Source organism: Glandiceps talaboti, chromosome 21 (assembly GCF_964340395.1).
Source record: "Glandiceps talaboti chromosome 21, keGlaTala1.1, whole genome shotgun sequence".
In the NCBI taxonomy this organism is placed as follows: domain Eukaryota; kingdom Metazoa; phylum Hemichordata; class Enteropneusta; family Spengelidae; genus Glandiceps; species Glandiceps talaboti.
The window spans coordinates 18,286,757-18,314,256 of record NC_135569.1 but is presented as its reverse complement, the minus strand read 5'-3'; the positions used below and the strand labels follow the sequence as shown (position 1 = coordinate 18,314,256).

The window sequence follows — 27,500 nt, the reverse complement described above, 5'->3', positions numbered from 1 at the left end:
AATATATGCACATGGCAACATATATCCAGTGAGTGTAATATATGCACAGTGCGACATACATCCAGTGAGTGTAATATATGCACATGGCAACATACATCCAGTGAGTGTAATATATGCACATGGCAACATACATCCAGTAAGTGTAATATATGCACAGTGCGACATACATCCAGCGAGTGTAATATATGCACAGTGCGACATACATCCAGTGAGTGTAATATATGCACATGGCAACATATATCTAGTGAGTGTAATATATGCACAGTGCGACATACATCCAGTGAGTGTAATATATGCACATGGCAACATGCATCCAGTGAGTGTAATATATGCATATGGCAACATACATCCAGTGAGTGTAATATATGTATATGCGGCAACATACATCCAGTGAGTGTAATATATGCACATGGTAACATACATCCAGTGAGTGTAATATATGCACATGGTAACATACATCCAGTGAGTGTAATATATGCACATGGCAACATACATCCAGTGGGTGTAATATATGCACATGGCAACATACATCCAGTGAGTGTAATATATGCACATGACAACATACATCCAGTGAGTGTAATATATGCACAGTGCGACATGCATCCAGTGAGTGTAAAATATGCACATGGCAACATACATCCAGTGAGTGTAATATATGCACATGGCAACATACATCCAGTAAGTGTAATATATGCACAGTGCGACATACATCCAGCGAGTGTAATATATGCACAGTGCGACATGCATCCAGTGAGTGTAATATATGCATATGGCAACATACATCCAGTGAGTGTAATATATGTATATGCAGCAACATACATCCAGTGAGTGTAATATATGCACATGGTAACATACATCCAGTGAGTGTAATATATGCACATGGTAACATACATCCAGTGAGTGTAATATATGCACATGGCAACATACATCCAGTGGGTGTAATATATGCACATGGCAACATACATCCAGTGAGTGTAATATATGCACATGGCAACATACATCCAGTGAGTGTAATATATGCACATGGCAACATACATCCAGTGAGTGTAATATATGCACATGGCAACATACATCCAGTAAGTGTAATATATGCACAGTGCGACATACATCCAGCGAGTGTAATATATGCACAGTGCGACATACATCCAGTGAGTGTAATATATGCACATGGTAACATACATCCAGTGAGTGTAATATATGCATATTGCAACATACATCCAGTGAGTGTAATATATGTATATGGCAACATACATCCAGTGAGTGTAATATATGCACATGGCAACATACATCCAGTAAGTGTAATATATGCACAGTGCGACATACATCCAGTGAGTGTAATATATGCATATGGCAACATACATCCAGTAAGTGTAATATATGTATATGGCAACATACATCCAGTGAGTGTAATATATGCACATGGTAACATACATCCAGTGAGTGTAATACATGCACAGTGCGACATACATCCAGTGAGTGTAATATATGCATATGGCAACATACATCCAGTGAGTGTAATATATGTATATGGCAACATACATCCAGTGAGTGTAATATATGCACATGGTAACATACATCCAGTGAGTGTAATATATGCACATGGCAACATACATCCAGTGAGTATAATATATGTACATGGCAACATACATCCAGTGAGTGTAATATATGCACATGGCAACATACATCCAGTGAGTGTAATATATGCACATGGCAACATACATCCAACGAGTGTAATATATGCACAGTGCGACATGCATCCAGTGAGTGTAATATATGCATATGGCAACATACATCCAGTGAGTGTAATATATGTAAATGCGGCAACATACATCCAGTGAGTGTAATATATGCACATGGTAACATAGATCCAGTGAGTGTAATATATGCACATGGTAACATACATCCAGTGAGTGTAATATATGCACATGTCAACATACATCCAGTGAGTGTAATATATGCACATGGCAACATACATCCAGTGAGTGTAATATATGCACAGTGCGACATACATCCAGCGAGTGTAATATATGCACAGTGCGACATACATCCAGTGAGTGTAATATATGCACATGGCAACATATATCCAGTGAGTGTAATATATGCACAGTGCGACATATTACATCCAGTGAGTGTAATATATGCACATGGCAACATACATCCAGTGAGTGTAATATATGCACATGGCAACATACATCCAGTAAGTGTAATATATGCACAGTGCGACATACATCCAGCGAGTGTAATATATGCACAGTGCGACATACATCCAGTGAGTGTAATATATGCATATGGCAACATACATCCAGTGAGCGTAATATATGTATATGGCAACATACATCCAGTGAGTGTAATATATGCACATGGCAACATACATCCAGTAAGTGTAATATATGCACAGTGCGACATACATCCAGTGAGTGTAATATATGCATATGGCAACATACATCCAGTGAGTGTAATATATGTATATGGCAACATACATCCAGTGAGTGTAATATATGCACATGGTAACATACATCCAGTGAGTGTAATACATGCACAGTGCGACATACATCCAGTGAGTGTAATATATGCATATGGCAACATACATCCAGTGAGTGTAATATATGTATATGGCAACATACATCCAGTGAGTGTAATATATGCACATGGCAACATACATCCAGTGAGTGTAATATATGCACATGGCAACATACATCCAGTGAGTGTAATATATGTACATGGCAACATACATCCAGTGAGTGTAATATATGCACATGGCAACATACATCCAGTGAGTGTAATATATGCACATGGCAACATACATCCAATGAGTGTAATATATGCACAGTGCGACATGCATCCAGTGAGTGTAATATATGCATATGGCAACATACATCCAGTGAGTGTAATATATGTATATGCGGCAACATACATCCAGTGAGTGTAATATATGCACATGGTAACATACATCCAGTGAGTGTAATATATGCACATGGTAACATACATCCAGTGAGTGTAATATATGCACATGGTAACATACATCCAGTGAGTGTAATACATGCACAGTGCGACATACATCCAGTGAGTGTAATATATGCATATGGCAACATACATCCAGTGAGTGTAATATATGTATATGGCAACATACATCCAGTGAGTGTAATATATGCACATGGCAACATACATCCAGTGAGTGTAATATATGTACATGGCAACATACATCCAGTGAGTGTAATATATGCACATGGCAACATACATCCAGTGAGTGTAATATATGCACATGGCAACATACATCCAATGAGTGTAATATATGCACAGTGCGACATGCATCCAGTGAGTGTAATATATGTATATGGCAACATACATCCAGTGAGTGTAATATATGTATATGCGGCAACATACATCCAGTGAGTGTAATATATGCACATGGTAACATACATCCAGTGAGTGTAATATATGCACATGGTGACATACATCCAGTGAGTGTAATATATGCACATGGCAACATACATCCAGTGGGTGTAATATATGCACATGGCAACATACATCCAGTGAGTGTAATATATGCACATGGCAACATACATCCAGTGAGTGTAATATATGCACAGTGCGACATACATCCAGTGAGTGTAATATATGCACATGGCAACATACATCCGGTGAGTGTAATATATGCACATGGCAACATAAATCCAGTAAGTGTAATATATGCACAGTGCGACATACATCCAGCGAGTGTAATATATGCACAGTGCGACATACATCCAGTGAGTGTAATATATGCACATGGTAACATACATCCAGTGAGTGTAATATATGCATATGGCAACATACATCCAGTGAGTGTAATATATGTATATGGCAACATACATCCAGTGAGTGTAATATATGCACATGGCAACATACATCCAGTAAGTGTAATATATGCACAGTGCGACATACATCCAGTGAGTGTAATATATGCATATGGCAACATACATCCAGTGAGTGTAATATATGTATATGGCAACATACATCCAGTGAGTGTAATATATGCACATGGTAACATACATCCAGTGAGTGTAATACATGCACAGTGCGACATACATCCAGTGAGTGTAATATATGCACATGGCAACATACATCCAGTGAGTGTAATATATGTATATGGCAACATACATCCAGTGAGTGTAATATATGTATATGGTAACATACATCCAGTGAGTGTAATATATGCACATGGCAACATACATCCAGTGAGTGTAATATATGCACATGGCAACATACATCCAGTGAGTGTAATATATGCACAGTGCGACATGCATCCAGTGAGTGTAATATATGCACATGGCAACATACATCCAGTGAGTGTAATATATGCACATGGCAACATACATCCAGTGAGTGTAATATATGTACATGGCAACATACATCCAGTGAGTGTAATATATGTACATGGCAACATACATCCAGTGAGTGTAATATATGTACATGGCAACATACATCCAGTGAGTGTAATATATGTACATGGCAACATACATCCAGTGAGTGTAATATATGCACAGTGCGACATGCATCCAGTGAGTGTAATATATGCACATGGCAACATACATCCAGTGAGTGTAATATATGCACATGGCAACATACATCCAGTGAGTGTAATATATGCACAGTGCGACATGCATCCAGTGAGTGTAATATATGCACATGGCAACATACATCCAGTGAGTGTAATATATGCACATGGCAACATACATCCAGTGAGTGTAATATATGTACATGGCAACATACATCCAGTGAGTGTAATATATGTACATGGCAACATACATCCAGTGAGTGTAATATATGTACATGGCAACATACATCCAGTGAGTGTAATATATGTACATGGCAACATACATCCAGTGAGTGTAATATATGTACATGGCAACATACATCCAGTGAGTGTAATATATGCACATGGCAACATACATCCAGTGAGTGTAATATATGCACATGGCAACATACATCCAGTGGGTGTAATATATGCACATGGCAACATACATCCAGTGAGTGTAATATATGCACATGGCAACATACATCCAGTGAGTGTAATATATGCACAGTGCGACATACATCCGGTGAGTGTAATATATGCACATGGCAACATACATCCAATGAGTGTAATATATGCACAATGCGACACACATAGAGTGAGTGTAATATATGCACATGGCAACATACATCCAGTGAGTGTAATATATGCACAGGGCAACATACATCCAGTGAGTGTAATATATGCACATGGCAACAAACATCCAATGAGTGTAATATATGAACAGTGCGACACACATAGAGTGAGTGTAATATATGCACATGGCAACATACATCCAGTGAGTGTAATATATGCACATGGCAACATACATCCAGTGAGTGTAATATATGCACATGGCAACATACATCCAGTGAGTGTAATATATGCACATGGCAACATATATCCAATGAGTGTAATATATGCACATGGCAACATACATCCAGTGAGTGTAATATATGCACATGGCAACATACATCCAGTGAGTGTAATATATGCACATGGCAACATACATCCAGTAAGTGTAATATATGCACAGTGCGACATACATCCAGCGAGTGTAATATATGCACAGTGCGACATACATCCAGTGAGTGTAATATATGCACATGGTAACATACATCCAGTGAGTGTAATATATGCATATGGCAACATACATCCAGTGAGTGTAATATATGTATATGGCAACATACATCCAGTGAGTGTAATATATGCACATGGCAACATACATCCAGTAAGTGTAATATATGCACAGTGCGACATACATCCAGTGAGTGTAATATATGCATATGGCAACATACATCCAGTGAGTGTAATATATGTATATGGCAACATACATTCAGTGAGTGTAATATATGCACATTGTAACATACATCCAGTGAGTGTAATACATGCACAGTGCGACATACATCCAGTGAGTGTAATATATGCATATGGCAACATACATCCAGTGAGTGTAATATATGCACATGGCAACATACATCCAGTGAGTGTAATATATGCATATGGCAACATACATCCAGTGAGTGTAATATATGTATATGGCAACATACATCCAGTGAGTGTAATATATGCACATGGTAACATACATCCAGTGAGTGTAATATATGCACATGGCAACATACATCCAGTGAGTGTAATATATGTACATGGCAACATACATCCAGTGAGTGTAATATATGCACAGTGCGACATGCATCCAGTGAGTGTAATATATGCACATGGCAACATACATCCAGTGAGTGTAATATATGTATATGCGGCAACATACATCCAGTGAGTGTAATATATGCACATGGTAACATACATCCAGTGAGTGTAATATATGCACATGGTAACATACATCCAGTGAGTGTAATATATGCACATGGCAACATACATCCAGTGGGTGTAATATATGCACATGGCAACATACATCCAGTGAGTGTAATATATGCACATGGCAACATACATCCAGTGAGTGTAATATATGCACAGTGCGACATACATCCGGTGAGTGTAATATATGCACATGGCAACATACATCCAATGAGTGTAATATATGCACATGGCAACAAAAATCCAATGAGTGTAATATATGCACAGTGCGACACACATAGAGTGAGTGTAATATATGCACATGGCAACATACATCCAGTGAGTGTAATATATGCACATGGCAACATACATCCAGTGAGTGTAATATATGCACATGGCAACATACATCCAGTGAGTGTAATATATGCACATGGCAACATATATCCAATGAGTGTAATATATGCACATGGCAACATACATCCAGTGAGTGTAATATATGCACATGGCAACATATATCCAGTGTTTGTAATATATTCACAGTGCGACATACATCCAGTGAGTGTAATATATGCACATGGCAACACATCTCCAGTGAGTGTAATATATGCACATGGTAACATATATCCAGTGAGTGTAATATATGCACAGTGCGACACACATCCAGTGAGTGTAATATATGCACATGGCAACATACATCCATTGAGTGTAATATATGCACATGGCAACATACATCCAGTGAGTGTAATATATGCACATGGCAACATATACCTAGTGAGTGTAATATATGCACAGTGCGACATACATCCAGTGAGTGTAATATATGCACATGGCAACATACATCCAGTGAGTGTAATATATGCACATGGCAACACATCTCCAGTGAGTGTAATATATGCACATGGTAACATATATCCAGTGAGTGTAATATATGCACATGGTAACATACATCCAGTGAGTGTAATATATGCACAGTGCGACATACATCCAGTGAGTGTAATATATGCACATGGTAACATACATCCAGTGAGTGTAATATATGCACAGTGCGACATACATCCAGTGAGTGTAATATATGCACATGGCAACATACATCCATTGAGTGTAATATATGCACATGGCAACATACATCCAGTGAGTGTAATATATGCACATGGCAACATACATCCAGTGAGTGTAATATATGCACAGTGCGACATACATCCAGTGAGTGTAATATATGCACATGGCAACATACATCCAGTGAGTGTAATATATGCACATGGCAACATACATCCAGTGAGTGTAATATATGCACATGGCAACATACATCCAGTGAGTGTAATATATGCACATGGCAACATACATCCAGTGAATGTAATATATGCACATGGCAACATACATCCAGTGAGTGTAATATATGCACATGGCAACATACATCCAGTGAGTGTAATATATGCACATGGCAACATATATCCAGTGAGTGTAATATATGCACAGTGTGACATACATCCAGTGAGTGTAATATATTCACATGGCAACATACATCCAGTGAGTGTAATATATGCACATGGCAACATACATCCAGTGAGTGTAATATATGCACATGGCAACATACATCCAGTGAGTGTAATATATGCACATGGCAACATACATCCAGTGAGTGTAATATATGCACATGGCAACATATATCCAGTGAGTGTAATATATGCACAGTGTGACATACATCCAGTGAGTGTAATATATTCACATGGCAACATACATCCAGTGAGTGTAATATATGCACATGGCAACATACATCCAGTGAGTGTAATATATGCACATGTCAACATACATCCAGTGAGTGTAATATATGTACATGGCAACATACATCCAGTGAGTGTAATATATGTATATGGCAACATATATCCAATGAGTGTAATATATGCACATAGCAACATACATCCAGTGAGTGTAATATATGCACATGGCAACATACATCCAGTGAGTGATTTGCATTATTTATGTATTCTGGCTTACAGGCTGGATTAACTACCTTTTATCAACCAATCATTAACGTCAAGGATTTAGTATACCAAGGCTTGAAACTGTACGAACAATTGGAGGGGGAAACAGGCCAGGTAAAAATTACTATATAGCTCAACATTATGTTATGTTTGGTGGCAACATTATGTTTGGTACCTAAAGTAGGAGTAAAAAGTGAGACTGACATGTACAAATGAGGGCATCAACCAATCAGTAGTCAGTAGATAAATGTTATACACCAAACTCTAAGCGACAGCAGTAAGAAAAGAAAGAAAATGCCGGTATGGGAAAGAGTAGACGGGAAGAAAGACAGCAATTTATTAATCCTTGGCTACACCTTGTCAATTATATAACAGTGTGTTGATTTGTATAAACTAGGTCTATGTCACACACTGGGCCCAGCGATGCAACTATTAGCAGAGTCACTATAAACATGAAGAAAGTAGAGAAACGACCATTTGCTGTGTCACAGTAGAAGAAATTAAAAAGAGAGACTTCCAGAAAACACGAAATATAATACAAGTATATGTGTAATACCATTAACAATCAATCAATCAATCAATCAATCAATCAACCAATCAATATGTATTGTATAACAACATGCCATAGTAAGCATGGTAAAGCATACAAAAATAAGATACAGAAATAAAGTGAATACAATAGAATCATTTAGCCAACTGCTGGAGGACTGTTTACATCAACAAGAAATTTTCCAAGAGGAAGTTTATCATCTTAGGTCAAAATGTGCAAAAACAATTACTTTTTTCATTTACGGAATGAAAATTTGAATTATGTAATGGCAAAGAAGAGAAAAGTACTTATATGATGAATTACATCTACCATATTTTGAGAAAATTTACAGAATTCATCTTCAGGAATCTCGGGAGTAGACCGTCTACCCAACTCAATTTGAATATTATAATCCGAAATTCTAAATTCAGTCACTAGTTTTCTACAAACAGGACTTTTAATTTGTAGAAGATATTTCTCAAAACCAAAAACTGTTTTTTATATTATTATGTTCTTATTTTGTTTTTATCAGTACTGTTTCTTCTAATGTCATTATGTAATATTCCCTGTACCGAGATTTACAAAATTCTTGACATAAATTGTCATGAACCTTCTTGATTATAGAATTAAACTTGCAAAGAGATGACCACATACTGTTCTCACTGTATTCTAGATGCTCAATTTTGAATAATGCATAGAAGACATGTAGGCTGCTCTCAATAAACCATCTCCATCAACAATCAATCTATACCAATAATTTAATATCAGTTAAATTACAGTGAAATTAACAGGAAAACGACCTAATTCTCCAACAATACCACATCTTGATACCTTCTTAGAAACCCCCAAGCAGAAATCAATAAAATGAAAAACTAACGTCATCAAGACAATTTCTTTTGCTATCAATTTTATAGCCCCAAGCTTCACAGCCATAAGTCATAATAGGAACAATTAAACGATCAAAGAGATCTAAAGCCACATCAATAGAAATACTCTCATTTGGAGAAATAGTTCTACATAAACTAAAGAGAGCTCTCATGGATTTAAGCTTTAAGTTATTGAAGTTTTGTTTAAAGTTACCATGAGGCCTAATAAAAAAAATTGTGTGGTTCCGGCTACCCTCAATTTTAGAATAGGTGGGGTAGGTAGATTTTTTATTTTATTTTATTATATTTTTTCTGTCTGAGTGTCTAGTTCAGGTTTTCCATTGTTTTCCAAATGGACTCTGTGTTGTTTATTTCTTCCTGTCAGATGTACAGCCATTACGAACAGTTTTAAGTTGATGGCAGTTTCCGCATCCACTATTTCTTGTATCAAAAGCTAGGTGGGGTCGTGTAACCGGAACCAACAATTATTTTGTTTAGGCCTTAGCAGAGATAATGATACTAAGATAACAATATTGTCTTACATTGTCAAAAGTAATACTATCAAAAATAAAATTTCACACCCTTAATTAATTGATTTCCTTTATTGAATACAATGAATTTGGTTTTCTTAACATTGTTAATTTGTACTTTGTTAAAAAAAAAATTATCATTTTTTCTTTCTTATGGGGTCGCTGGTGTCGGTCAACACAGAGGGTATGAGATATAGACAATGCAACGTTTACGTTGAACGGAGAATATGAGACAGCCAATGCTTTGTCTAGGGGGCGGACTCTTATTGAAAGAGAAACTTCTTGCGGTGTCTGCAGCGGTCAAAGCTTAGTCTAAGGGAAAAGGTGTAGGAGAAATGCTATGCGGATTGTCTCTTGCGTACATAATATATGTCCTCAGCCAATATGAGTCTAGTACCTGTTTAGTGGTATTATGTTTTAAATAGTGGCATCTTATGTAACAGTTATTCATTTTGACATTTGTATTTGTATTTTGGTAAGTCTAGGTAAAACTTATAAGTAGATATCAATGACATACAGTGAGGTACATATCACATTTCACAACCAGTAGGACAACTTATAAGTAGATATCAATGACATACAGTGAGGTACATATCGTATTTCACAACCAGTAGGACAACTTATAAGTAGATATCAATGACATACAGTGAGGTACATATCACATTTCACAGCCAGTAGGACAACTTATAAGTAGATATCAATGACATACAGTGAGGTACATATCACATTTCACAACCAGTAGGACAACTTATAAGTAGATATCAATGACATACAGTGAGGTACATATCACATTTCACAACCAGTAGGACAACTTATAAGTAGATATCAATGACATACAGTGAGGTACATATCACATTTCACAGCCAGTAGGACAACTTATAAGTAGATATCAATGACATACAGTGAGGTACATATCACATTTCACAACCAGTAGGACAACTTATAAGTAGATATCAATGACATACAGTGAGGTACATAACACATTTCACAGCCAGTAGGACTGCATCAACCTGGAAGTATACGTTTAGCAAAGACGCCGGAGAGGGTTGATGAATTCCGCTACCAGATGCATAGACACGGATGGCATAACCATATCCCACAACGTATAATATGGCCAGAAGAAATTCACAAATTGCATCCTTTAGTAAACATTGATAAGGTAAGAGTTACCCTGGTTCAGCATTAACAATTAAAAATACTTGTCTTCCAGAGATATAGAAAATGTTGGTGCAGATCAAGTGTCATTCAAAGACAAACAACGTAATTATAGTCAGTAACTTATCAAAGCATACACATCACATAAACCAGGACCACGTAACTTATCAAAGCATACACATCACATAAACCAGGACCACGTAACTTATCAAAGCATACACATCACATAAACCAGGACCACGTAACTTATCTAAGCATACACATCACATAAACCAGGACCACGTAACTTATCAAAGCATACACATCACATAAACCAAGACCACGTAACTTATCTAAGCATACACATCACATAAACCAGGACCACGTAACTTATCTAAGCATACACATCACATAAACCAGGACCACGTAACTTTGTGTGTTGATAGAATGCTAATTGTTACAATGTTAATGATCGAACACGAATGTTGTCTTACATTGTAACTTCCACAAATATACATAAACTGCTAAAAGCATCACGTGAACCTACACGTCAGAGACACCCTCTATTGTATTTCTATCTGTATATTTTTTATAATTATTGTTTACCTAATTTTGTCATTGTCTGAAGTCTTTCCTTAGCTCACTTCATTCCAGCAAATGCACCGGAGTTTTTGTTTCTCACAAGGATGTATCGAATGATTCCTACTACCCTGATATGATAACAGTATCAAATACGAGAATCTCGAATTCATGACCATCGCTAGCACAACTGAACTGATAAGGTTCAGTGTTGTGTTGTGTTGTGTTGTGTTGTGTTGTACGCAACACAACACAACACAACACAACACAACACAACACAACTCAACACAACACAACACAGCACAGCACAGCACAACACAACACAACACAACACAACACAACACAACACCATTGTCTGCCAACTCTCTGCCACTACCTGATACCGGTACAATCACCCCTCCATGGAAATTTGCCTTATAATACATGTGTATAGAATTCTCCATATATGTCAATATGTAGGTACTAGCAGGACTTTATATGGAAGGTGATGGTCATATTGATCCATACTCCCTAACCCAAGCATACGCTATCGGGGCTCGGAAATACGGCGCCGAAATCTATCAGCAATCCCCTGTGCTTGATCTCAAACAAACCAGTGATGGCAGATGGGAAGTTCTAACAGAACATGGAACAATACTGAGTAACAGAATTGTCAATGCTACAGGTTGGTTTCCCTTCTTCGAAAGATTCATCGTTGTGGGTGCTCTTCATGGTTAATTTATAGTACACCAGTTCTGTATTTTTTTTTCCAAGCAGTCACTCTATCTCTCAAAAGACGGGGTTTATAATAACTCCATAAACCGATTATACTGTTTAGTAACTCTCTCTAGGGATGGGGTTTACAATAATTCCATACACCGATTATACTGTTTAGTAACTCTCTCTAGGGATGGGGTTTACAATAACTCCATACACTGATTATACTGTACTAAATTAGTAACTCTCTCTAGGGACGGGGTTTACGATAACTCCATACACCGATTATACTGTACTAAATTAGTAACTCTCTATGGGACGGGGTTTACAATAACTCCATACACCGATTATACTGTACTAAATTAGTAACTCTCTCTAGGGACGGGGTTTACAATAACTCCATACACCGATTATACTGTTACTGTACTAAATTAGTAACTCTATCTAGGGACGGGGTTTACAATAACTCCATACACCGATTATACTGTACTAAATTAGCGGTATAGAAACTGTATTAGAGTGATGCCATCGACTTGAGAAGTCTTCATACACGTTTTCAATACAAAGCCAGTCTGCTTTATATTTTTGCAAGTTGGAAGTCAGGCTGTAGGTTCTGGGTCTGGACACAGATAAAGAAAACTTGCTAATAGGCAATTACCCGACTTTAAATCATTCTTTACGTGCCAGGTTTGGAAATTGAAAGACTGATTGCAAGTAATCACTAAGAGCGACCGACTCCTGAGAGCCACCTGTTGCTGTGAATTGGTTCCTTGAGAATCAAGTAGTCTAATGGTATCCCATAATAATTGATTCAGGATTGCAACTTACATCGCAACCTGTTTTATTTTCAGGGTTATGGTCCCAAGATGTGGGTCGAATGACAGGAATTGAAATCCCTGCCATGTCAGTAGAACACCAATATGTCGTCACATCTAGTATACCGGAAATAGAAAGTTTGGGTCACGAACTTCCCGTATTACGAGATTTAGAAGATTCGTACTATTTACGACAAGAAAGAACGGGATTCCTGATTGGGCCTTATGAGAAGGACTACAAAATGAAACAACAACTTCCGTGGTTGGACGGAATCCCACAAGGTTAGTAGCTGATTCATTAAAAGAGTAAAATGGTTCTCCAATCAACTTAATAAGTTCTCCAAAAGACTTAATAAAGTTATTGTTATTCTTTTTATTCTAATAACCTAACTGCTAATGCTAATATTGTCATTGCACTTATGCTATAGAGTGGCGGCTGTCATTCCACTTGTTTAACAGTGCAGAGGGTGCCATTCAACTAACTCAATGCAGAAAATGGTGATATACCACTGATTATATACTGTAAATGCTGTCATTCATTTTCTGTCATTTGGGTTGTCATTTATTTAGGGTCAACCCCTATTAACGCCATTTGTGTCACCTTTCAAGAATGTTATGAATCCTGAGAACCATCATATAAATAATCCTCCGAGTACTCTATCATTTCTATTAAAGGGTTTGGACGAGAACTGTTCGACACCGATCTAGATCGAATAAGTGACAACTTAGACGCCGCCATGGAATTGGTGCCCGTTTTACAAAATGCTGATATTCAGACTGTTGTAAACGGTCCTATGGCATTCACACCAGATTCTAATGGCTTAGTGGGCCCTTACCCTGGATTGAGAAACTATTGGATAATTAATGGAATGTCGTAAGTTTTACATTGCATCCAGTCATACAATTAAAGAAAGACTTTACCAATTTAATGAATACTTTCGTATACTAGTATATAATATTTCATTTCCCATTTCTTTTTTCATCTTTCCACATAATGGTTGATTACGCTGCCTTTATCCCAATGACGTCACTTCCCCTTTCACTTGAAAACATTTCCCCGCTAAAGCGATTTCAACAAATTTTAGTTATTTACCTTCATCATACAAATTCCGGTTCAGTGTGTAATCTTTTTGGCAACAAATGTAATATTTATTTGAGAAACTGAATATATATTTATAACATATTGTTTGTTTTTATCAAGTGGTGGTATTGTTTGGTCCGGTGGTCTGACCAAATATCTAAGTGACTGGATACTGGCTGGTGAACCACCGCAGGACTTGGTCGACTTGGACCCGTCAAGATACGGGAAGTGGACTTCGCGGGAATATCTGACGGCTAAAACACGCGAAGTGTATGGTTTCATTAATGCTATTTCCTACCCATTTGAGGAGAGATTTGCAGGACGTCCAACGAAGAGAGTTTCGGGGGCATACGAGAAAATGAAAAACCGAGGAGCACAGTTCGGATTAAAAGCAGGTAATGGCTCCGTATCAGAAATCTATCATAAAGCCTTATCATAATATCCTAGGCTTTGTTTTTTGGACAAGTGTGCTTTCTTAGGTTAATGTATGTAAGAGTGTATGATACTGTTTAATGCAGTCTTAAGATATAGCCTAATTACCGAAAATCATGAATTATGCAAATTATTCAGTAACACTGTAAGGTACATCAACTAACTTTATAGGACATACACAATTTGTTATGGTTAATGTATGTACTGAATTGTATTGAAATTGAAGTATGCAGTCGTAAGATATAGCCTAATTACCAAGAATCATTAATTATGCAAATTATTCATCAACACTGAAAGGTACACCAACAAGCTTTACAGGACAACATATGCGATTGTTATGGTTAACATGTGTACTGAATTATATTGGAATTGAAGTATGTATTCTTAAGATATAGCCTAATTACCGAAAATCATTAATTATTCAAATTATTCATTAACACTGTACGATGCATCAACAAACTTGATAGGACATATGTGTTTTCTTATGGTTAACGTATGTACTAAATTATGTTGAATTTGAAGTATGTATTCTTAAGATATAGCCTAATTACCAAAAATAATTAATTATGCAAATTATTCATTAACGCTGTAAGATACATCAACGAATTTTATAGGACAAATGTATGTTGTTATGTTTAACAAATATACTAAATTATATTGAAATTGAAATATGCAGTCTTAAGATATTGCGTAATTAGTTGATTTCATTAATATGCAAATTTCTCTAATTAAACATTAACAGATCTGGCTCAAAACCTAATCAGGTCTAGCTATTACCCTAAAAATTATATATCCCAAATTTCATTACAATTGAGCCAGCCGATTTTTAGAAAATGATGACACAAACAGACAGACAGACAGACAGACAGACAGACAGACAGACAGACAGACAGACAGAGACACACACACACACACACACACACACACACAGACACACAGACATACAAACATTCCCCTTTTAATACCTCCCGTACCCTTACGGGAGGTAACAATCCAATCAATTACCTTCTCTATAAAGTCTATCCCTTTCAGGTTGCATTGTGTTTCTAGTCTATCCCTTTCAGGCTGCATTGTGTTTCTAGTCTATCCCTTTCAGGTTGCAGTGTGTTTCTAGTCTATCTCTTTCAGGCTGCATTGTGTTTCTAGTCTATCCCTTTCAGGCTGCAGTGTGTTTCTAGTCTATCCCTTTCAGGCTGCAGTGTGTTTCTAGTATATCCCTTTCAGGTTGCAGTGTGTTTCTAGTCTATCCCTTTCAGGTTGCAGTGTGTTTCTAGTCTATCCCTTTCAGGCTGCAGTGTGTTTCTAGTCTATCCCTTTCAGGCTGCATTGTGTTTCTAGTTTATCCCTTTCAGGCTGCATTGTGTTTCTAGTTTTTATCCCTTTCAGGCTGCAGTGTGTTTCTAGTTTTTATCCCTTTCAGGCTGCAGTGTGTTTCTAGTCTATCCCTTTCAGGCTGCAGTGTGTTTCTAGTTTACCCAAGGCTGCAGTGTGTTTCTAGTCTATCCCTTTCAGGCTGCAGTGTGTTTCTAGTCTATCCCTTTCAGGTTGCATTGTGTTTCTAGTTTTTATCCCTTTCAGGCTGCAGTGTGTTTCTAGTATATCCCTTTCAGGCTGCAGTGTGTTTCTAGTATATCCCTTTCAGGCTGCAGTGTGTTTCTAGTCTATCCCTTTCAGGCTGCAGTGTGTTTCTAGTCTATCCCTTTCAGGCTGCATTGTGTTTCTAGTCTATCCCTTTCAGGTTGCAGTGTGTTTCTAGTCTATCCCTTTCAGGCTGCATTGTGTTTCTAGTTTTTATCCCTTTCAGGTTGCATTGTGTTTCTAGTCTATCCCTTTCAGGCTGCAGTGTGTTTCTAGTATATCCCTTTCAGGTTGCATTGTGTTTCTAGTATATCCCTTTCAGGTTGCAGTGTGTTTCTAGTTTTTATCCCTTTCAGGCTGCAGTGTGTTTCTAGTCTATCCCTTTCAGGCTGCAGTGTGTTTCTAGTTTTTATCCCTTTCAGGTTGCAGTGTGTTTCTAGTTTTTATCCCTTTCAGGTTGCAGTGTGTTTCTAGTTTTTATCCCTTTCAGGTTGCAGTGTGTTTCTAGTTTTTATCCCTTTCAGGCTGCAGTGTGTTTCTAGTCTATCCCTTTCAGGCTGCATTGTGTTTCTAGTTTTTAGCCCTTTCAGGTTGCAGTGTGTTTCTAGTTTTTATCCCTTTCAGGCTGCAGTGTGTTTCTAGTCTATCCCTTTCAGGCTGCAGTGTGTTTCTAGTCTATCCCTTTCAGGTTGCAGTGTGTTTCTAGTCTATCCCTTTCAGGCTGCAGTGTGTTTCTAGTCTATCCCTTTCAGGTTGCAGTGTGTTTCTAGTCTATCCCTTTCAGGTTGCAGTGTGTTTCTAGTCTATCCCTTTCAGGCTGCATTGTGTTTCTAGTTTTTATCCCTTTCAGGCTGCAGTGTGTTTCTAGTCTATCCCTTTCAGGTTGCAGTGTGTTTCTAGTTTTTATCCCTTTCAGGTTGCAGTGTGTTTCTAGTCTATCCCTTTCAGGCTGCAGTGTGTTTCTAGTCTATCCCTTTCAGGCTGCATTGTGTTTCTAGTCTATCCCTTTCAGGCTGCATTGTGTTTCTAGTCTATCCCTTTCAGGCTGCAGTGTGTTTCTAGTCTATCCCTTTCAGGTTGTAGTGTGTTTCTAGTCTATCCCTTTCAGGTTGCAGTGTGTTTCTAGTCTATCCCTTTCAGGCTGCAGTGTGTTTCTAGTCTATCCCTTTCAGGCTGCATTGTGTTTCTAGTCTATCCCTTTCAGGCTGCAGTGTGTTTCTAGTCTATCCCTTTCAGGCTGCATTGTGTTTCTAGTCTATCCCTTTCAGGCTGCATTGTGTTTCTAGTCTATCCCTTTCAGGCTGCAGTGTGTTTCTAGTCTATCCCTTTCAGGCTGCAGTGTGTTTCTAGTCTATCCCTTTCAGGCTGCAGTGTGTTTCTAGTATATCCCTTTCAGGCTGCAGTGTGTTTCTAGTCTATCCCTTTCAGGTTGCAGTGTGTTTCTAGTCTATCCCTTTCAGGTTGCAGTGTGTTTCTAGTATATCCCTTTCAGGCTGCATTGTGTTTCTAGTATATCCCTTTCAGGTTGCAGTGTGTTTCTAGTCTATCCCTTTCAGGTTGCAGTGTGTTTCTAGTCTATCCCTTTCAGGCTGCATTGTGTTTCTAGTATATCCCTTTCAGGTTGCAGTGTGTTTCTAGTCTATCCCTTTCAGGTTGCATTGTGTTTCTAGTCTATCTCTTTCAGGCTGCAGTGTGTTTCTAGTCTATCCCTTTCAGGTTGCATTGTGTTTCTAGTCTATCCCTTTCAGGCTGCAGTGTGTTTCTAGTATATCCCTTTCAGGCTGCAGTGTGTTTCTAGTCTATCCCTTTCAGGCTGCAGTGTGTTTCTAGTATATCCCTTTCAGGTTGCAGTGTGTTTCTAGTATATCCCTTTCAGGTTGCAGTGTGTTTCTAGTATATCCCTTTCAGGCTGCATTGTGTTTCTAGTTTATCCCTTTCAGGCTGCAGTGTGTTTCTAGTCTATCCCTTTCAGGTTGCAGTGTGTTTCTAGTCTATCCCTTTCAGGCTGCAGTGTGTTTCTAGTATATCCCTTTCAGGCTGCAGTGTGTTTCTAGTCTATCCCTTTCAGGCTGCAGTGTGTTTCTAGTATATCCCTTTCAGGCTGCAGTGTGTTTCTAGTATATCCCTTTCAGGCTGCAGTGTGTTTCTAGTCTATCCCTTTCAGGCTGCAGTGTGTTTCTAGTATATCCCTTTCAGGCTGCAGTGTGTTTCTAGTCTATCCCTTTCAGGTTGCATTGTGTTTCTAGTCTATCCCTTTCAGGCTGCAGTGTGTTTCTAGTCTATCCCTTTCAGGCTGCAGTGTGTTTCTAGTATATCCCTTTCAGGTTGCAGTGTGTTTCTAGTTTATCCCTTTCAGGCTGCAGTGTGTTTCTAGTCTATCCCTTTCAGGCTGCAGTGTGTTTCTAGTTTTTATCCCTTTCAGGCTGCAGTGTGTTTCTAGTCTATCCCTTTCAGGTTGCAGTGTGTTTCTAGTTTTTATCCCTTTCAGGCTGCAGTGTGTTTCTAGTCTATCCCTTTCAGGTTGCATTGTGTTTCTAGTCTATCCCTTTCAGGCTGCAGTGTGTTTCTAGTCTATCCCTTTCAGGTTGCATTGTGTTTCTAGTCTATCCCTTTCAGGTTGCATTGTGTTTCTAGTTTATCCCTTTCAGGCTGCAGTGTGTTTCTAGTTTATCCCTTTCAGGCTGCAGTGTGTTTCTAGTCTATCCCTTTCAGGCTGCAGTGTGTTTCTAGTTTATCCCTTTCAGGCTGCAGTGTGTTTCTGGTTTACCCCAGGCTGCAGTGTGTTTCTAGTTTATCCCTTTCAGGTTGCATTGTGTTTCTAGTCTATCCCTTTCAGGCTGCAGTGTGTTTCTAGTTTATCCCTTTCAGGCTGCAGTGTGTTTCTAGTCTATCCCTTTCAGGTTGCATTGTGTTTCTAGTCTATCCCTTTCAGGCTGCAGTGTGTTTCTAGTCTATCCCTTTCAGGCTGCAGTGTGTTTCTAGTTTATCCCTTTCAGGTTGCAGTGTGTTTCTAGTTTATCCCTTTCAGGTTGCAGTGTGTTTCTAGTCTATCCCTTTCAGGCTGCAGTGTGTTTCTAGTCTATCCCTTTCAGGCTGCAGTGTGTTTCTAGTTTATCCCTTTCAGGTTGCAGTGTGTTTCTAGTCTATCCCTTTCAGGCTGCATTGTGTTTCTAGTCTATCCCTTTCAGGCTGCATTGTGTTTCTAGTCTATCCCTTTCAGGCTGCAGTGTGTTTCTAGTCTATCCCTTTCTGGCTGCAGTGTGTTTCTAGTTTATCCCTTTCTCTTGATATTTCATATTTCACTTGATACTTATATTTCACCCGTAAAGTGGAGTAAGCAGGAAAGTGATGGTTGTTATTTGTACATGTGTATATTCCCAAAAATAACAGATTATTGTCGGTTCGCAGTAATAATTATTGTAAAACTAGTAATAGACATATGAAGACTGTATATATCCGGCATTTGATATCGGATGACCATATATATCTGGCATTTGACATGTTAGCTATGCATTTGTCTATACTCTGTATAGACTTGTGATTTAGATTTGATAATTTCCTAATTTAAATTAAATAATGAAAAAGTAGTTCATGTTACATTTCACCCTTTTCTGTTCTTTCCGTATTTGACGATATAGGCACACGCTTTGCCTCACGTTAGATCTTAAAAATGACAGTCATAAAAAGTGATAAATCCAGCACATATAGACGCTACATGAGGGGGTCTGTGGGCAGATGGATAAAGGGTCTTTTTAGTCCCCGAAGGGAGGTGACTATTGCAATGAGCTCCGTCCATCCCTAATACGTAATTTCTCAGACATGCAATATCCGATTTTTTCCTGGTATAAAGGTAACATATCATATGGACATATGAACTTCACTTTGTTTCTAGATATACATAGGGCGGCCATATTTGCAATTACAAATCGGTATATTTACTGCACAGCACAAAAATTGTAATACATACAAATCGATATTTCAGAAAATGGAATTGGGGAGAGTCACATTTTACGACATATCACACATTTTAGAATTCAGTTCTTGCAAAGGGCCATGTCTTATAAAATGAAATTTGGAAGGTTCACATTTTACTTTGATTAATAAATCTTTGTATTTTCTAACTTCGCATTAAATTGTGATTTGGCATCCTGTCACATACTATAGTATTACTATGATATCAGAACGTATCACTCAGTCAGTCAAATCACTGCTGACAACCATACATGAAATCGATTGTTGTTTGTAGCATATGGCGAGGACTTAGGCTCACAGGAATGAAGGGTGAGCAGTGTGGTAAGATATTGGTGATAATGTGGGTGATATTGACCTTGGTCCCAGCAATGTCGGGATTGCGCTCACTTAGCGTTTGGCAGTTCTGGCCTTCTGTCCCAACAATGTCGGGTTTGCGCTCACTTAGTGTTTGGGAGTAATGGCCTTCTGCCCTGCAGTGCCAATATATATATATATATATATATATATATATATATATATATATATATATATATATATATATATATATATATATATATATATATATATATATATATATATATATATATATATATATATATATATATATATATAACTCGGTGAGTATCAATCTGCTATAAGACAGTGCTCTATACCGCAGTGGCAGAGCGTAATAGTTTTGGAACTCTTTCTTGGGTGTAACTCGGAGTTTCACGCATATTGCGATCATCAGACACTAAATAAATATATATATATATATATATATATATATATATATATATATATATATATATATATATATATATATATATATATATATATATATATATATATATATATATATATATATATATATATATATATATATATATATATATATATATATATATTTATATATATTTTAATTGAATGATAATGGGAAACAACCAATGTCTTTAAAATTATGAATGTGGTGACATTGAGGCAACCATTGACTGTGGGATTCATGTCCCTATCTACATATGATAACATCTAACCCTTGGGTTGGATTCATGTCCCTATCTACATATGATAACATCTAACCTTTGGGTTGTTGTTTTGATCTTTTGAACAGAAGGAGGGTCATGTTTCAGAGAAAAGAAGTTGAGGGGGGGGGACCATTTTTAGAAAGTTGAAACGGATAGGGAAGGGTCGTATTTTACACTACAAACAGGTCATAACCCCCCCCCCCCCCCCCCCTCTTGTAAGTAGTGAAGATTCCCTTGGCATATGTCGCGAGGGCATTTTACATGAGGGAATATGTACATGGACTTTTGACGATTGTAAATAGAAGGTTGTTTGTATTCCGGTGTATAACACTGTTTGTTGTTTTTGCTTATAATTCCAAATGTAGCTAAATGTGTTAAGCGCTTAAAAAATTAGAAACTATTTAACACCCCTGACAATGTTGACGAGACGTTGACGAAGATTTGGGAATCGCTTCCAACTGTTTTGATATCATGTTAAGCTTGTAGCAACTTGTCCATAGACAGATTAAGAAATCATTTTAGTAGGTAGGGTAAACTCGAGCTCATTACTGCACCCCTCCACAATACATTTCAGGTTGGGAGCAGCCAAACTGGTTCGCGTTATCAGATGACGAGAAAGGTCAAAGACTGAGCTTTCGTCGTACCAACTGGTTTGGTCCAGTTGGTAGGGAATGTAACTTGGTGATGAAGAATGCAGGGGTGATAGATTTAAGTTCAGCTGGTAAATTTGACATTGAGGGAAAGGATGCATATGCCTTGTTGGATAGTCTATGTGCCACTAATATTCCTGAGGTAAAATCATTCACACCATATTTATTTATTCTTCTTTCCTTCCTATTTACCTGGTCCCGCCACTTAATTGTATTAATTTTAACTTATTGTAACATCTGTTATTTCCCTCTTCTCTCTGTCGTCAATCGAAATAAACTTGTGAACATTTCTTATACTGCTGCTAAAATTGTGGGCCTGCCAACTCTCTGTCTGCTTTCTTCGACTTTACTGATCGTGCAATACTGCGAATAAGTATCCACTTAATACATATTTTGATATTCTCCCATCTGGGCGAAGATACTGTTGTTTTAAATGCTCCAAAAGTTGGATACAGAAAGGGTTGTGTGCCATCAGCCGTCAAATTCTTAAATCAATGCAACATCATCATCATCCTGATCCTCATCTTCAATGCTAAATAACTTTGAACTGCTTGTACATGCCTTATCATCTGTATGTAAATCACCCTGGTAGTTGTTCTGGCTGGAAACATTTCAGAACATTTAAGATAAACAAGGGCATTTAAGTCAAACCACTTAAGAAAACCAAAGAGATGAGAAAAAAATGCAATGATGAACTCTCCAGATGATGTGCTGTGTTTGTTTTTTCTAAATTATAATATTATGCTAACCAAAAATTATAATATTATGCTAACCAAAAATTATAATATTATGCTAACCAAAAATTATGTGTATGCTAAATAGAATTTAAGAAGCGGTGCTCAGCGATTATAGTAAAAAATGATGAAAATTTATGTATCAGTTTTCATTCATTATGTTTACAGGTTGGAGAAAGCACTGTAGTTCACTTGTTAACGCATCGAGGTAGAATCTACTCTGAAATTACAATATGCAGATTAGCTGTCAATCATTTCTTCTGTGTGACGTCATCTGAAGCAGAACTTCATACCATAAGGTAAATTACTCAGATACTAGTCATAGTCTTCAACCTTCGTAATCTGATTAAAATCCGATGTAGATGTCGGCTAATCGTTCATTGTTATTTGACATCGGTATTTTTGCTTGAATTGACCTTCGTGATACATGTTTATGTTTTCGTCTTGATGGCCGCCTCCTCTACATTGGCGGTCATCAACGATTAGCCGACATCTACATCGGTTTTATAACTCTAATGATTGGCTATTTCACAGTCTATATGTTATAATTCTAATGATTGGCTATTTCACAGTCTATATGTTATAATTCTAATGATTGGCTATTTCAAAGTCTATATGTTATAATTCTAATGATTGGCTATTTCACAGTCTATATGTTATAATTCTAATGATTGGCTATTTCACAGTCTACATGTTATAATTCTAATCATTGGCTATTTCAAAGTCTATATGTTATAACTCTAATGATTGGCTATTTCAAAGTCTATATGTTATAATTCTAATGATTGGCTATTTCACAGTCTATATGTTATAATTCTAATGATTGGCTATTTCACAGTCTATATGTTATAATTCTAATGATTGGCTATTTCACAGTCTATATGTTATAATTCTAATGATTGGCTATTTCACAGTCTATATGTTATAATTCTAATCATTGGCTATTTCACAGTCTATATGTTATAATTCTAATGATTGGCTATTTCACAGTCTATAATTTGTTATAATTCTAATGATTGGCTATTTCACAGTCTATAATTTGTTATAATTCTAATGATTGGCTATTTCACAGTCTATATGTTATAATTCTAATGATTGGCTATTTCACAGTCTATAATTTGTTATAATTCTAATGATTGGCTATTTCACAGTCTATAATTTGTTATAATTCTAATGATTGGCTATTTCACAGTCTATATGTTATAATTCTAATGATTGGCTATTTCACAGTCTATAATTTGTTATAATTCTAATGATTGGCTATTTCACAGTCTATATGTTATAATTCTAATGATTGGCTATTTCACAGTCTATAATTTGTTATAATTCTAATGATTGGCTATTTCACAGTCTATATGTTATAATTCTAATGATTGGCTATTTCATAGTCCATATAAGTAAATCCTCTATTACTTATCTTGTATCCAACTAGGTGGATAGAGGAGCAAGGTATTCTGGGTAAATTCGAGTACAAGATAACAAACACGTCTGATAAAACAGCTTGTCTTGGTATTGTTGGACCAAAGTCAAAGAGCATTGTACAGGAACTTACTGACATTGATATGGAATCATTAAAACCTATGCAAACTAAAACTATTAATGTTGCTAAGATTCCAGTCTTTGTAATAAGAGCTTCTGTCACAGGTAAGATGAACTAGAATGTAATCTGTGTAAGAGAAGGGTAGGGATGGCTAGAAAATGCTGCTAAATCCAACCATGCCACCTCCCCTTCCATGCCTGTGTAAAGCAAAACAGACTCGGAGTATATATACCTAAAAATCCATCACCCACCCAGAGGGTTGAAATTAATGTCCTGAAATAGACACACACTCTGTGTGATCGTCCGCCCAATCTGTTTGTCCGCAATACGTTATTTTTCAGACATGCAATAATCCATTTCTTTCAATCCTAGCACAAAGGTGACATATCATATGCGCACGTAACTTTGTTTCGCGACATATGCAAATTTGACCAAATGGTGGCCATGTTTGCATGCAGTTAAAAATCAATATTTACTGCATAACTCAAAAACTGTAATACATAGAGACTCCATTCAAGTGCTCATTCCTATATTATTAGGTGTAAACTTTCTTTTGACTGTGACCTTTCGGGTCAATTATCAAAATTTAGCCATGTCCTGCTCATCACAGATACTTTTTATTGTTTATTTGTTGCCACTAATTTTTGTAAATTAGGTGTTTTATCTCAAAAACGATACTTCTTTGTATAGGTTGCTTTTCAGTCACCATTTCTGCACTGAAATGAGGGTGATTTCAAAATGCAAACAAATTGAAACTACAAAATCATGTCATGAAGATAGGAAGCCACTGTTGAGAGGAATAAACTGTTATCATGAATTACGCCTATCATTAAGATAGTAATTACAGGTTGATAACAGTTTGGCAGTGTGTTCAATTTTAGTACTTCCTTAAGAAAGGTGTCAATGATATACACACCATCTACTTCACCATCTATATTATCAAACCATCTGGTCAAATTGTCATCGTATCATTTTGTCGTATTAAACGTCATTTGGGTGGAAATTTGACAATGAACAATTTAGAATTTCCAACGCTAATGAAAATTCAAGTATTGGTATCTTTCTTTCCTATTGATCCCAGTTGTTAACAGTGCTATGTATCCCAGTTATTAACAGTGCTATGTATCCAGTTGTTAACAGTGCTATGTATCCAGTTGTTAACAGTGCTATGTATCCAGTTGTTAACAGTGCTATGTATCCAGTTGTTAACAGTGCTATGTATCCAGTTGTTAACAGTGCTATGTATCCAGTTATTAACAGTGCTATGTATCCAGTTGTTAACAGTGCTATGTATCCAGTTGTTAACAGTGCTATGTATCCAGTTGTTAACAGTGCTATGTATCCAGTTATTAACAGTGCTTTGTATCCCAGTTGTTAACAGTGCTATGTATCCAGTTGTTAACAGTGCTATGTATCCAGTTATTAACAGTGCTATGTATCCAGTTGTTAACAGTGCTATGTATCCAGTTGTTAACAGTGCTATGTATCCAGTTATTAACAGTGCTGTGTATCCCAGTTATTTAACAGTGCTCCAGTTATTAAGTGCTATGTACATGTATCCAGTTATTAACAGTGCTATGTATCCAAGTTATTAAGTGCTATGTACACGTATCCAGTTGTTAACAGTGCTATGTATCCAGTTATTAACAGTGCTCCAGTTATTAAGTGCTATGTACATGTATCCAGTTATTAAGAGTGCTATGTATCCAGTTATTAACAGTGCTATATGTATCCAGTTATTAACAGTGCTCCAGTTATTAAGTGCTATGTACATGTATCCAGTTATTAAGAGTGCTATGTATCCAGTTATTAAGTGCTATGTATCAAGTTATTAAGTGCTATGTACATGTATCCAGTTATTAAGAGTGCTATGTATCCAAGTTATTAAGTGCTATGTACATGTATCCAGTTAACAGTGCTATATATCTCAGTTATTAACAGTGCTATGTATCCCAGTTAAGTGTTATGTACATGTATCCAATTATTAACAGTGCTATGTACATGTATCCAATTAATACCAGTGCTATGTACATGTATCCAATTATTATCAGTGTTGTATAATTGATAGGTGAATTGGGGTATGAATTGTACCATGATAGACAACACACTAGTCAGCTCTATGACGCTCTCTTATTGACTGGTCACTCTCACGGAATGGCCGATTTTGGATCGTATGCAGCAAACACGATGAGGTTGGAGAAAGGGTACAGAGTATGGGGCAGAGAGGTGAGTTTAGGGTTGGAGAAAGGGTAAAGAGTATGGGGCAGAGAGGTGAGTTTAGGGTTGGAGAAATTTAAGGATACAAAGTATTTGGTAGAAAGGTACCAGGTGAGCTTGAGGGTGGAGAGAAGAGGGTACATGGTATGTGAAGAAAAAAAAGGTACTAGGTGAGTTTAGGGTCAGAGAGAGAGAGAGCCCCGTACAGGGTATGAGGCAGAAAGATAGTAGGTGAGTTTAGGGTCAGAGAGAGGGTATAAAGTGTGAGGGAAAATTGGTTTCTTACATGGAATATCATTCCAAGATTATAATAATAATTAAATAATAATCATAATAATAATAATACACTTTATTTAGACAAGATAGCCTAAGGTAAAAGCCTCATTTCGTTGAGAACATTTACAACAGACATAAAATGAACAATAACAATACAATTATACCAGAAAATGAAACTACGTACAATTGCAAATAAACTAAAAGGTTCTCAGTTATATGTGCATATTACCTTTCCTCCAAGAGTTATTGTTTAATTCTAATTATTTTTCTTTATTTTGTTAATATTGTATTTTAAAGTTCTGTTTTCTTTCTTCTCTAATAGTTGACGGTTGATTACAATCCTTATGAGGCTGGGATAGCAGACTACATTAACATAAACAAGGTGAATACAACTCCTATATAATTATGTGGTACGTAGGTGAATACAACTCCTATATAATCATGTGATACGTAGGTGAATACAACTCCTATATAATTATGTGATACGTAAGTGAATACAACTCCTATATAATTATGTGATACGTAGGTGAATACAACTCCTATATAATTATGTGATA

At 36.9% G+C, this 27,500-nt stretch overlaps 1 protein-coding gene across 2 annotated transcripts in view; it reads left to right on the top strand.

The window, feature by feature from the left end:
* LOC144451464 (dimethylglycine dehydrogenase, mitochondrial-like) overlaps positions 1–27,500 on the top strand; it is a 46,059-nt gene that overhangs the window by 5,851 nt on the left and 12,708 nt on the right. For both annotated transcript variants that reach the window (XR_013482297.1, XM_078142307.1), the window contains exons 3-13: positions 8,326–8,424; positions 11,227–11,394; positions 12,408–12,612; positions 13,496–13,741; positions 14,135–14,333; positions 14,661–14,935; positions 22,101–22,318; positions 23,079–23,209; positions 24,343–24,554; positions 26,519–26,676; positions 27,266–27,325. Coding sequence is in view for 1 of the 2 variants with exons in the window: in XM_078142307.1 (XP_077998433.1) it covers positions 8,326–8,424; positions 11,227–11,394; positions 12,408–12,612; positions 13,496–13,741; positions 14,135–14,333; positions 14,661–14,935; positions 22,101–22,318; positions 23,079–23,209; positions 24,343–24,554; positions 26,519–26,676; positions 27,266–27,325 (1,971 nt within the window). In the remaining variant the exon portion in view is untranslated. The remainder of the gene's footprint in view (positions 1–8,325; positions 8,425–11,226; positions 11,395–12,407; positions 12,613–13,495; positions 13,742–14,134; positions 14,334–14,660; positions 14,936–22,100; positions 22,319–23,078; positions 23,210–24,342; positions 24,555–26,518; positions 26,677–27,265; positions 27,326–27,500) is intronic.